The sequence below is a fragment of the Vidua chalybeata genome, chromosome 12 (assembly GCF_026979565.1).
Source record: "Vidua chalybeata isolate OUT-0048 chromosome 12, bVidCha1 merged haplotype, whole genome shotgun sequence".
In the NCBI taxonomy this organism is placed as follows: Eukaryota; Metazoa; Chordata; class Aves; order Passeriformes; family Viduidae; genus Vidua; species Vidua chalybeata.
Genome location: NC_071541.1, coordinates 14,119,769 through 14,133,896, shown reverse-complemented (window position 1 = coordinate 14,133,896; position 14,128 = coordinate 14,119,769). Strand labels below are relative to the sequence as shown.

General features: G+C 37.6%; 1 protein-coding gene across 1 annotated transcript in view; it reads left to right on the top strand.

Annotated features, from left to right (window-relative positions):
* CACNA1D (calcium voltage-gated channel subunit alpha1 D) overlaps positions 1-14,128 on the top strand; it is a 168,770-nt gene that overhangs the window by 1,790 nt on the left and 152,852 nt on the right. The window contains exons 2-3 of the mRNA XM_053953667.1: positions 331-649; positions 2,984-3,089. Coding sequence (XP_053809642.1) covers positions 331-649; positions 2,984-3,089 — 425 coding nt within the window. The remainder of the gene's footprint in view (positions 1-330; positions 650-2,983; positions 3,090-14,128) is intronic.

Genomic DNA, 14,128 nt, shown 5'->3' with positions numbered 1-14,128 from the left:
ACAGCAAACTTGATCTTAAAGGGTAGGTATGGTTTACTGAATAAACACGAGTTATTCCATCCAGTTAGAAAAAGACATTTTAAGTGGAAGAATCAAAATGACAAGTGCTTGTGTCTCAATACTTACATCAATCTTGAAGTTGTAAAACTGATTCCCGAGCATATTTTCTACTGTTCAATTGCATATACCACAGCACAAGTGTATGCATATGTTTCTGTGTAGGTAATGGAAACACCACACTGCCAGGAGGTCTTAGAACAATCTTTTTGGATTCGACCCATTTTAGTGTAAAGCAATTATAACAGAGTACTTTTTTCTTTTGTCCCACAGAGGTGAACTATGCAAGTAGCACCAGGATTCCTCTCCCTGGTGACGGACCAGCTATTCAGTCAAACAGTTCAGCACCATCCAAGCAAACTGTTCTATCTTGGCAAGCTGCAATCGATGCTGCTAGACAAGCAAAGGCTGCCCAAAACATGAGTACCACCACAGCCCAGCCTGTAGGATCTCTGTCCCAAAGAAAACGCCAGCAATATGCCAAGGGCAAAAAACAGGGTAATACGTCCAATAGTCGGCCACCCCGTGCCCTTTTCTGTTTATCCCTCAACAATCCAATACGAAGAGCCTGCATTAGTCTAGTAGAATGGAAGTATCCTTTTTTGTAGTTTGGTTTTTAAATGATTTTTTTACATTTTCTGTTCCTATAAAGGGGATTGTTTTACAGGATCTCTTAGAGCATCACAACTTACATGTTACATCACTTGTATGTGTGGGTAACTGTCATTAATGTCACTGGGAGTTAATTTGGCTTCAGTTGCTGTTAAAGATAGTCTCCTGTGTCATATTGACACAGAATATCATTTACTGAAGTAGGTAGCTTAAAGTCAGAGGCGAGCTCATAGCTGTTCCTTTTTTCTGGGAGAAGTTGGGGGAACATTTTCAAGCTAACATCACATTCCAGCAAATCTCTGCATTGCATTTTTTGCCTTTCCAAATAAGGAAGAATGGATGGGAATGTATTTAGCCATCCAGTGTTAGGGAGATGGCCAAAGATGTCAAACCTATATCTTCCATATTGCAATTTGGGGTACTGCCATTAGGGTAAATGAGTCAGATGTAGAAATCTTTTCAAAAAATTGTTTTCCTGGTACAAAAAGCAGGGAAGGTTTTTACTTAAGCCAAGGAAATGTTCTAAGTATGTACAAGTGTCTGAAATATAATAATCTTCTGAGCTTGTACAACTTATGTCTACCACCAAGCATATTTGGAAGTATGCACATCTAGATGGGAGATGAGAGATGATGTCTTGTGCTCATGATGACCTGTGTGATGGGAAGAATGGCTTTTCCTTTATTTCACTGGTTATGATGTGGAAATATGTGCATTTCTCTGGCAGAACCGATAGCGTGTTGGTTTGGTATATTATTTAATTACCAAGAAAAGCTTTGAAATAGAAAATAGTTTTGCTGGGGTACAAGGAGAAAAATGTTAGCCTATTAGCCATGGCAACATCCCTGTAATGGGAAACAGCTGTTCAAGACAGTAGATTACTGAAGTAAAACTCAATTTGTTACTATAAACAGAACAGCCAACCTGGCAATGAGAGCTGTTACTCATTTATAGGGTTGGTGTTTCTCAGTTCTTTGTACAAAATTCAATTGCAAATTAAAGATAGTGAAATGGCTTCTTCTTTCATTTAAACTGGTAGAAGTCCAACTAATTTCAGTAAATTGGCCTCTCCTTGGCTAAGGTCAGGTAAATGAAATTACTATGGATCTGGAGTGGAATAACTCAGCGAGAATTTGTCCCAGCAGCACCACATCATAAAACAAGATTGTCAGTCTTGTGATGGTATCAATTGCTCACTCCAGTCTAGAAAATGCTGTTGTAACTTTATTTTGTATACAATGTAGCAGCTGTTCATGTTGATCTGCTTTGTAGACATAAAAGTGGCCCTCAAGGTGACAAACTTTTAATAGGGCAGCAAACAAAATTTAACACATCTTATAGGATATATGGACTTTGTAGGACTTTTTTTTTCTTCCCCAGAGAACTTTTTAAACTGGCAAAAATATACTTTTGAATCTATCTAGTACTCTTACCCTAGTCTTTTACTGGACTTTTATGGAAACATATCCAGAAGTTGTGCATCAAAGGATGCCAAAAATTGTAGCTGAGGTCCAAGGACTTCTTTTCCAAACTTCCAGATAGGTTCATCTTGTTTCCATGTTTCTGGTCATTGAGAATAGTAAAATACCTTATGAAAAAGGAAAATCAATGACGAACTGAGGGATGAACTTCATATGCATGATTTTTTTTAAGAAAAAGAAGAATTTTTTTTTCTGGAAGACAGAAGATATCTCCAGATTCCCACTGCTGTTGTCCAGCCCTGGTATAGAACGCAGAGCTGCAGTCCATGCTGTTGTCAGGGTGGAAGTCTGTAGCCTCTCTTTGTGTGACTGCCAAGCCTGCCACGATATTCTATGTTCCACTCATCTCACCTGCTTTCTAGCTCTCCTGTAAGAGAACAGTTGTGGTTTTCTGGCAATCTTTCTCATAGCCTACTATGAACTGTATTTCCAATGGTTTTCCTCCTTTGGACAAATGTATATTTATGAGACCTAGACATGAGGACAGAACAGCTCCATGATTATTCCTTGCCCATTATGATGACCTGCATGTTGATTTAAGAGTGGATAATTATATTCATCTTTGGAATTTAATGTAAAGTGCTCTGTGACAGATGAGTAATAGTTTTCACTCTTTTCAAAAGGAAGAGGACGTTGAAGGATCATTGTGATGGAAAATGATATGGTATATATAGTGCTATAACTAAAGGTGATGGAGTGTTTGTCAGAGTTATCAGTCAAAAGATTGCCTTAAAGCAAAGACTTGTTTTACCATTGTTGGTGCTGAAAGGTGAGCTAGACTTAAAAGTTTGCAGATACTTATAAGTCATGAGTTCCTTAACAAGATTTTCCAGACCATTTGACATATTTATACTACTGTCTATTTTTGCCAATTGTGTGGCCTTAGCTGTTTACATCCCATTCCCAGAAGATGATTCTAATTCAACTAATCATAATTTGGTAAGTACCCTTGAATTTTTCCTTTGTTTGTTTGCTGTGCTTTTAACATGATTAACTGCTAGTATTTGAGACTGCACCAAATAGAGGTAATTTCAGTAAAGGAATTGGTATATAGTGATATAAAAAATGCATATGGAATTGCTTTGTGGTTTTTTTCCCCCCACCCAGTATTGTTACTTTGTCATGTGTTCAAAATGAAGTTTTTTATCAGTAAAATTCTTTAGAGAGAAATGTGCATTAATATGCTGTGTGTGTCCATATATTTGTGTGGCATAAAAGTTTTAATTTGTTTCTATTGCTTATATTGATTAGATATATTTACTAGCTGTTACTGTTTCTGACACTTGTTTCAGACTTGGAGGTTTACTGCCTTCCCTAGTGTACTTGTCTTCTCCGTTTGCAGTTTTTAATGATATTATTTGGCTGTTTATTTTACTGGGTATTTTAATTTTTAATGAGAGGATGGTGGGAAATTTTGCATTAATACATTTTAAAGTGATAGGAACATCAATGAGAATTTTCAAAGCGGTCACTGCTGGTATAAATGATCCTTCAAAAAAGGGATTGTATTGCAGTAAGTGATGTAAGTCTAGAGATGTATTTCTTTGGTTGAAAATAGTATACTAGGGTTGTACTTGAAAAGATAAAATGGAAACCAATTTTTAGAAATTCTCTAAAACTTACAAAGGCTGTCACTCAAAGGTAATATTGAATTACATTGCAATGATTTTGTTGTTTATATTAAACTCTATCTTGAAATAGTGGAGTGGTCTTGTGCACTCATAATCTGCATATGACTCTTTGGATGGGGAAGGAAGTTAATGAAATAAAGAATTGGGTACCAAGAAGTAGATAATTTTCTATTCATTTACCTGGAAAATTAGGGTTGCTATGAAGTCTTCTATTTTATGAACATGTTTGTGTAATTTGTGGTGTGTATATATGTTTCTTTTTCTAAAAGTAATTATTTTGTCCAGATTACTCTTTAAAAAAATTGCAATTAAGTAAATATGGACAATAAAAATTGCTGATGAAAGACAGAATAATTCAGGCCAATGTAAAGAAAGAGTTATGCAGCTGTGTATCCAGCCAACCAACAGGCTTTCTTTTTTCCCCCTGAGAAATTCAGGGCACAAATCTCCATAGCTGTCAGTCCACCCCGAGATCTGCTAATAACTAATTTCAGAAAGCATTACATGAAAAGGGTAAGGTAGTTACTTGTGTCAGAGGCTAATCATTTTGAAAAATGTTTCTGGCATTAGTTTTGTTAGGTTACTGTCTGGTATTTCTGACCCATTTTCAATTCTACAATGTGCTAATGTTTAGAAAGACAATGGACATTTTCATCCCTGATGATTTCTCTTTTTTTATTTGATGTGGCCAGGCTAGTCTAAGGAATAATAATTGGTGTGTGTTTTTTTTTTTTTTTTTTCTTTTAGTAAGAGATGGTTAAACCTTATCTCTTTTAAGTAGAAGGGCTCTTGAACCCCTCCAATTATATGTATATAAAGTTTACTTGGCCATTAAGTGATCTCAAATTCTCATTTAAATTTGCATCCTGTTTATCCGGAATTTGAGTCAGTCCACTAAGTTTGCTTAAAGAACAGAATTTATACTGGCAATGTACTTTGAGCTGCTGGGACAGATTTAAATTTAATAAGGGAGCTCACAGATGTATCCTGTGTGTTCATTCTAATAAAATAAATAATTCTGGAATGAGCAGCATTGGCTTTTCCTATGATTGAGGTTCTCCACCATGAAATATGTTACTCAGTGGTCTGGGTTCATGTCTCTCTGGTCCTTCACTGACAATTTTCTTTGGTTAGTGTGGATCCAGGTGCACTGTGAGGGAATACAATTGAAGAGCTGAGTGAGAAATCTTCAGGCTTGCTTGGGAACCTGCTGGATCCTGTGTTTCCTGCTGCTGGAGGTGCTTGTGTCAATAAGTGGTGGAGAGAGGACTGTCTTACAGTGGGAGTAGGGATTATTCTGTTAAAAATGTTCAGACCTTTGTCTGGTTTGTGAACAGACCAAATCTTCATCATCCTTGAACCTTATAGGTTTGGCAGGATTTTGGATCCCTGCATACAGACATGGATGCCTGACCTGAGCCCTGCACTCTGGTCTTGCTTGGAGACCCCACTTTGGCTCCAATTCAAGTTCCTCGTCATAAATTTTAGTTTGCATATGGATATTATATCTAGCTTGGTTCTCTCAGTGTTGGTACACTGAATTGAACAGATGATTTGCTTTCCATCAGCTATGAACTGGCTTTTTTTTTTTTTTTTTTTGAATTTGTAAACAGAAAAATGAAGTATTTATACATGTGGGGTTTTTCTGTGAACACGAAATAGACATAATTTGTAATCAGCCTCAGAAAAAAACAGTGGAACACTGGTAAGTGGGAACTAGAAATGTAAACTTGTCCATTTTTGGTTGGGCTCATGAGAAGGTAAATATGTGAGAATTTGAGCAGGCCAAGTGTTCATCCTTTATGACTTGGAAAGCTTGCAGTGGCATCCTCAGTGCAAGGATGTATGTGCAGAGCAGGTGTTCACTCCTCTCTGTGGTGGGAGGTTAGAAAGCAGAGTCTGTATGATGGAGTTTCCAAGACTTGTAAAAGAAACCTGAGAGGGTTTCTGAGTCTGTCTTTGCCTGTGGCTGAGCCAGTGGAACACTGACCCTGTATCAACCACCCAAACTCTGGTTGTGAGTGAGCCATCTTCTCCCTTTCTCATTAATGCTTCCATGTGTGGTGCCTAACCAACACAAAGTCACTTATATGTTGCAGTAGTAATGGCAAAATAAATTTTATAACCAAATATATAACAAACATTTTAAGAAACAGGTATATGTGTCTTAAGAGGAATAGTAAATCAAAAGGATGCATACTTGCATAGTTTTTCAAGATAGGCTGTATCTTGGATATCATTTATTCTTGGGAATGAGTCTAATCCTACATATCTTAAGATAAAGGTCTGTGAGAAGGTTCCAAGCCCTTCCTTTTGGAACAGTAAACTATAGAAAACTGATGGTGCAAGGATGGTTTAACTGTGTGTTTCTGTGTTGGTCACTTGTCTTTGATTTGCAAGCTGTGATTACGGATTTTTTGTGACAGAGCCAGCAGCGTGCTTTGTGGTATTTATGATAATTGCGGGAAGCAAGAAAAGGTTTTTTTCAGTATATTGGTGACTGAATTAAGCAGATGGTAATGGTAAGCAATGATGTTGTAGGAATAGGAGTCCCTTTCATTATTAGGGTTTTTTTTGGTATGTCTTTTTGTGTTCTGAATGCACAAGTTCTGGTTTGTGTTAGGCCTTTTTGCCTGTCTCTGGGATCAAGGGTGCACTACAGTTACCTCCTTGCTCAGCTGATTCATGGTCATACTTATCCTCTGTCAGGAAAGAGCTGTGAGTAGTGAGTGATACAAAGCAATGCATTCAAACAAAGCAGAAGTCAGAATCAAATTCAGACTGGGCTGCGCTTGACCACTCACCAAGTGTTACAGCCCTGTGTTCTATGGGAAATTTTGTGTAATCCTTTGTCTAAAACACCTTGATGTGTCTCTGTGTGCCAGGAGAAGCAGGAGGAAGGGATCCTCTTTTCTGTATTTTAACTGGAGTAGTTCTCTCGTGGCTGTGTGTATTGCATGGACTGCAGGACAGAGGGATGAACTTAAGCCAGAATTCTACTTCATTAATAATTAGTCCCTAATCATTGACATAAGTGGGCCCTGTTCTTCTCCAAGTAGATGGGTGAAACTATTATGGAACTGAGAAGTTTTCTGTCAGAGCAGAGCAGGGGCAATGTACTTTGGGATGAAATCCTTCTTCATATTTTAAGGTAGTTTCTTTCATCTGCCTTAAGAAGTTTCAGGTGATCTGAACTTTCCATGCTTGATTGAGCTCTTCTTTTTTAAAGTGTTTCTTGTCTGAGCTTGATAAGAAGCAATTTCTAGCAGAAAGGGCTTCCTGTATATATATTTTATTTCTGTTTCTGTCTTTTCTCTTTTCTCCCTTCCTGTGGTATGTTGTTTCCCTTCATGTCTTTTGTCTTCCCACTCATTTCTTTCTTGTTATCTTTTGCCTCTACCCTCTGGCTTCCCTCTATGTTTTCTCTCGTGTTTGTCCTCTTGTGCAGCATGCTTTTCTCTATCTCCTTCTCCCACCTCAATTTGTCTTCCTGGTGTCCCATGTTCTGTTCTGTGCTTTGCCTCCTCCTCCTGCTGCCTTTCTTATTGCCCAGCTTGCACTGAGCTTCTTTCTTTATCATGTGCAGACAGACCAGCACAATACAATGGATTTTGGCCATGGTCAAGACATTGCTGGTTATTCTTTTTCTTTCTTTCTTTTTAATAAGTAAATATGAACAACCAGAAGGCATCCATGCATCAGAGTTGCTGAAAATGACACCCCTGACGTTTGAGTTGAATCTTTGGTTGCACTGCATCTCTTGTGACTAGAGCCCCAAGGTTTGTGTGGTGACACTGTTCTACTTGAGAAGAGATTGACAACAGAGTCAGGGGTGGGAGACCCAGCTGTGTAAATTCCAGCAAATTGACAAAGTCCCGTGTGTAAAGAACTTGCCTGTAATGCACAAAGGGCCCCTAATGTTAATTAAAGTCTCTGTACCCCTGATAACAGGATTCCTCAGCCTTGTCTGAGTGGCACTGTCTGTGGGGAAGCCTCCGAGTGAGGCTCAGTGCTAAAGGCTGTCCCAGCCTGTGCTTGCAGGGCAGGGCAGTGCTGATGGTCCTGGATGCCTCTTCTGTATCCCAGGGGCTGCGACTGGGAGAGCCGTAGTGGGGGACACTGCTAGAGAAAGGCAATGTTTGTGCCCTACTTTCAGGCAAAGATTTCCTCTCTAAGTAGCTTTACGTGGCTCTTTGAGTCCCTTCAGCAGGAGGAAAGCCAGCGTTGTGCCTTCAATCTGGGGCACAGCAGGAGAGTACTCTGAGAAGAACCGGTTGAACTCTTGACTTAGAGGTGTCAAGCTTCCTGTCCTTATCTCATTAGCAACTCGATGACTCATTCAGTTCTGGGGCCACATGACTAATTAATCCATCCATTGAAAGGGTTGGTGGTTTTTAGCTCGCACCCAGTTGTCCTTTATAAGGAGATTATCTGAAAATGTTGTTGTAAAATTCTATAAATTTTAATCTCATTTAGTAAATAATTCTAAAGATTTTTTTTTTGTTTAATTGCTAAGTATTCAATGTTGTATCTTAGAAGGATTTCTGTGTTTATCTACTGGCTTTGCCATGTTTACTTTTTCAGCTCAAGGGTCTTTGAGGCCTGGCTCTCTTTCCACTCACTTAGAAAAATCTTCCAATCTAAATAACTTTTTGATACTGTGTTTGATATTTTTCTATCTTTGGATTCTTAGCTAATGTGCTCTCCTAATGTCCCTGTTAGCTGGCATAAAAGTCACCCAAGTAAACTTTTGAGGAAAGATGCAAGATAATTTGGACTCTACTGAAAATAATTCACTTTACTTGGGAAAACATGGTGGAGACCTTATAATGACTTATGCCTACTTAGCAAAGCTATCCATACTAAAGATACCAGATTAATTTGTTGCAAGAGAAAATATCATTAAGTTTAATCTGAAAAAGATTCAAAAATATAGGATCTAATTGTAACTGATACACAACAGGATTTTTACATTGTGCATTGACTCAAGTCAGTGAAATGTATTTACATGTCTGAGTAGGAGGGGCCTGTGAGAATGTCATTGGCTCAATTTTGAAAAAAAAAAATCCCCATACTTTAAAATTAGGAGACTTGGGTCAGTTTTGTGTATATGCAAATGCTCTGAGGGATAGTTTTGATAATGGTTTTTTGCTATTTTTCATGTACATTGATACCCTGACGTGTATTTTCTTGTTCAAAAACCCATGAAATAACTATTTAGCTGAAAGAACAACATGTCTTATCTATCTGAAAATTAATAATAAAGTTATTTCATGGTTATTAGGTGAAAGAGAGTGCATCAGTAACCTTTGCACATTTGCAAGAATTTCTTAATAGCTGACATTTCTGCAAGGGGATTATTAAAAAATATTGTAATTTAGTAGTCATTCCTATCTTCCTATTTCAATTTCAATTTTTTGTTTAATGTTACTGTCAGCCCAAAGCTTCAGTAATATGCATTAACTAATTATTATGGATTACTTTGTTTTTTTTCAATGCAGATTTTGAATTTAGAAAAAATTTTCCCCTTTATATTGTAATGCACAGCTCTGCAAAACAGGAAAATTCTGAGTTAGTGTTTTAGTCCCACTTTACTCTGCAGTAAGGTCTGTGCACTACCCCAGTAATATGATATAGCTCTTGAATTTTTCTGGTGAACGTAATTGCATGTGTCAAGTCCATCTCTAGCTGTGAATGAAACAGAAATTTTATTTCATTCTGGTGTAGGAAGAGGGACATTCCCAAAGAAAAGCTGTCACCAGGATGATTGGCAATTTCCAACTGCCAGAAAGGTCTTTTGGGTTTGTGGAGGTGTGGGAATAACAAAGTCAAGTCCTTGTTCCTCTTTAATTTGTTTTGTGTGTCCTAGTACAAATAAATGTCTGTTTGGAATATAAGGGTGTGTGAGGAGCTGCATTTTGGTGTTACAGTTTTCAGATAATGGCACTTCAACTTTTTTTTTTTTTTTTTTTTTTTTTTTTTTTTTTTTTTTAATGCAAGAGAGAGCTCCTTGGTTGTCCAGACCAGAAGGTCTTACAAAAAGATGTACTTAATCATTCCCATTTGAAAGGAAATGTTTTTTCCATGTTCAAAGTTGCAAGCTTGTTTCTGTGGGGAATTCCTACTAAGGGCTTGTCTCTCCTTAAAGAGGTTTGCTGGTAGTGCATTACTGGCAAGCTGCCTGGGGAGAGAGCATACACCAGAAAGAGTTCTTTTTCTATCATAGCCTGAAGTCAGTCTCCCAAACAGAACAGTGCTGCACTGGTAGAGAAAACTAGGGTTTTTTTGGGTTTCTTTATGTGGAGAGCAGTGATTCCCCACTCTTTTCCCCTTATGCCTTGCTTGGTGAAGATATGCCTGTGAAATATTTATGTATACTGTAATAAAAGTAAACCTGTTAATTTAAAAACATAGAACAATCATATTAGTTACTGTATCATTTGAGTGATCAGTGGGGAAAGTAGTTAGATTTGGTATTAAAATAGCTGTAATTAAAATATAAATTGTGCATTTGAGTGGGAGAAGTTTGTATTTTATATGCAAACTGTTAGAATAGAGTAAAAGTAGATTTTGAAATACTCTGACAAAATTCATGAAAAATCCTGGGGATAAAACTAGTTTACTGACTTTATGTAAGGCATGTGAATTACTTGTTTACTCCAATACAGAGTATGCAAGCCTAACAAAATACTGGTTTTATTCCTTGACAATAGCTGCCATGCTAAAGGAAACCCTGAAAACTGTTTCTGGAAGTTTTACTCAAAAACTGAACACCGTAGAACTGAGAAGCTTTCCATGTTCCCATGTATTAATGCCACACCAAATGCAGATTGCCATAAATATTACTTGGATTTTTTCTATAAACCCTCTTTTAAAACTCCAGGTTATGCAGAGTATGGCTGTGTACTTCCTTTTAAAAAGATGTTCAGATCGGATGTATATTGGGCTTTGAGAACTGGTTGTTTTTACCATGGTTTGTGTGTGAGTGTTGTGTCTTGAAATACCAGAGTTGGGATCCATGGTTTTTGAAAGTGCTGGTCAAGGATGGCTTGCTTAATTTGAGCAGAACTGGAATAATTCTGTGTGCTTTTAGAAAGCTGGTCCCTGAGTATTTCAAAAGATTCATGTAGCTGTTAAATCAACTGAAATGCAGTTTCTAATCTGGTGAGCTTTAATGACAAACTGTTTTTGGTCATGGTTAATTGAATGTGTGATTTGGTTTAGCATTCATTTTGCAAGAACTCAGATTTGTTTATCCTTCTGTCATGCACCAAAACCTTTCTTTTGCAGGGCCATCTGTAAGAATAGGGCCACAAAGAAAGGCTAAATGACTATATAGTGATAGTGGGAGAATATTAATTAGGATGGAAGTGATTATTTTTTTTTGGTCATTGTGTAATCATTTGTGATAACATTCTCATTTAATGAATTGCAAATTGAATATCATTGTATTTCCCCCCCCGCACTGCCTGCTTCAGAAGAGATTGAGACTGAGTGTTTTCTGCTTGCATAAAATTCACTTGATAAAACCAATTAGCCGCTTACATTTGTTTGTGATTTTTTTTTCATAGTTACTTTCATGAAGAAAAGGGCTTTTAGAGTTCCATTGTTTTTTGAAGAATGCTTTTATTGAACAGTGTGGTATTTCTCAGAAATGTGGGTGCTTGACTTCAGCATTTGAAACAAACTTTATTTAAAGATTTGAAATGTATGCTCATAATTCTGTGAATTTCAATGAAGCCAGCATGCTGATAATGATACATAATTTGACTTTTCCATGTTTTTAGGGATTGATTAAACTTTGAAATTATAGGCAGATTGATTTGCATGGATTTGTTTAGTTATGAATCAAGATTTATTTTCCCCCTTTCTTAAAAGGTATTGTGCCAGTACCTTTTTGGTTTAGATGCATGGCTAGAAGTTTGGGCTGTGTCTAAGTCTCTTGCTGTTACAATTTCTTTCCCCCTGATCATTATTCAAGGGGGTAGAGAGCTGTTTTGCAGTCTTGTAGAATTCTCTACCTTTGGGTGATGCTGTTATTAAGGACCTGAATCTTTCTATTTGTCAGTGTGGTATATCACATAATACAAGCCATGGTCTGTGTGGGTTGAAGGGTGAAGGGATCACAGTAGACAAAGAACGTGCAGAAACTCAGAATTTAATCTTCGGATTTATTTTTGTTGCAAATTTTCCAGTAATTAAGATATATCAAACATTAGTTTGAGGGAAATAGTTCAGCCCAAAGATTCACACAAACCAGGTGATATGTTGGATTTAATCACACCTGACAGCTTATGTATGTTGTGCTGAGTTACCAGGCAGCATTTCAGTAAAATCTTGTGGGAGACCCAGTGGCACAAAGGAGCCCACAGAGCTGCTGACATTTGTTCAGCACAAAGGAAATCTCTTTACAGTGTAACAATATGAGCATGAGAAGTGTTTGTTAATAAGGTTCAGTAGTTTGATAATTATACTTCTCTGGGTTGCTGACGGTGGCTGCAGAGTGCAGCAGCCTCCAGCAAGACAGCATCTTCTGCAGCTCAGCTAATCAGACAAATGCAGTCCTTCCAAGGAACTGAGTAGCAAATACCCCAAAGCTGTATTATGTTTATCAGACATTTTGTTACTGCAGTTTTCACTCTGTTGGATTTATTATGATGCCATTACTGATTTTTTTCATGTATTCATCCAGAATCCATTAAAACACATACCAATGATGTGTGGCATTAATGTTATTCATCATGAAATGATATTTAAGTGATTATATGCTTATCTTCATCACAAGAATACTTAGTAGTTCTAAGTTCAGGTAACTTTATTTCATAAAGTATTTCTTGCTATAGAAAAGGAAAAATATGAAAGAAAGCAAGCCACAAAATTATGTACATCTTGTATGTTTATTAAAATAAGGCCTCAAAATCTCTTGACAAGACTGACTTCAAAAAAAACTAAATGAAAAATTCAGTGGTAAAAAGGAACAATGTTTAACTGAACTGTACCTACAAGTCTCATGGTATTAAATGATGCTTTCTAGTTTGAAAGCTAGAGATTAATAGTTCCAGGTACAAAGTCTGTGACTGGCTTTTTTGGTCCTGTTGAGGACCTCAGCTGCTCTAATTCTCAAGGCACCGTGTAGACCAGAAAGATTTTCTCCCTTCTAGTACCAAGTTGAATGGTACTTAAAATGTTTTATGGTTTTTCTTAAATATAATTAAACAATCTCATTGAAGTGAAAGTCACTAAAGCATGTTTTTGGCAAAGGCCATGTTGTTTTGCTGTGTGTCTGTGTGGTCACGGGGGTGTTGGTGCAAGCCCACCCTAAGCAGGGCACGTGTGCCATCTGCATTCCTAATGCTGTAAGAAGACCTTACTCTGAACTTGGGAACTCGCTGGAGGCTTTGCAGTCTTAGTGCCCACAGTTAATGCAGATTGAGCCCAGGTACACTGAGCATGCACAGACCTGGCCTGTCAGCACGGGTTAGACTTGTGACTTTACTAAAGGACTTTGTCTCCTGTTGTGGGACTGCTTCCCACATCTCTGTTTTCCCTAAGCACTGCATGCTCAGAGTGTGTATCAGTGTGGATGAAAAATGCATGGGCTGCTGATTTAGCTTCAGCTTCTGAGAGCATCTGATTTCAACCAAATAAAGCAGAAACAAACATTTCCAAGTTATTTTTACATGATTTTTGAGAACAGGGAGAGGAACTTTGTGTTCCCTCTTTCCCCTACCTGCAGGCCACTTGTCATCCCAAAACTCAAACAGTGGCAGGCTGAAGGGATCAGGCTTTATTCATTTTCATGCTTACAGAACTGGTTGCTTTCTATAAAAGGAGCACTGAATTATGTGGGCTAAGAAAGTCAACTAGTTTAGTGCCATAAGGGAAAGGATAAGAGAACACAGGTAAGACTTTAGCCAAGAACTTCAGGAATGAGCGTTGAATGTTTTCATTTGCTGTGGAGTTCTTGGTAGTCTTGGACAGGATATTTATCTCTTTAGAATTTGTTTCCTGCCTATAAAATAGCTTTCTGCTTTAAAAGGGTGTTGAAATGAGAAGTAACTTTGAGTCTGTGAAGGATCCAGATATGGTAAATAGGGTTTGTATAGGCAGTGGAATTATATCTAGGGAATTCTCTTAAAACAGTTACTTTGTCTTTATCTGGAAATGGTTTGGCTGATGTTCTGGTGAATGCTTTCTGGAGAATTTTGTTGTTAGAGGCTATATTTTACATTTGAGTACGTAGAGTGTTTTGGCAGCAAATTTTGGCGAAGAAAAAGTGATTGGTAGTGGCAATATGGGAACAGAAGGAACAGCCACTGTTCCCATAGTGATACAGCAGAAGCAGTG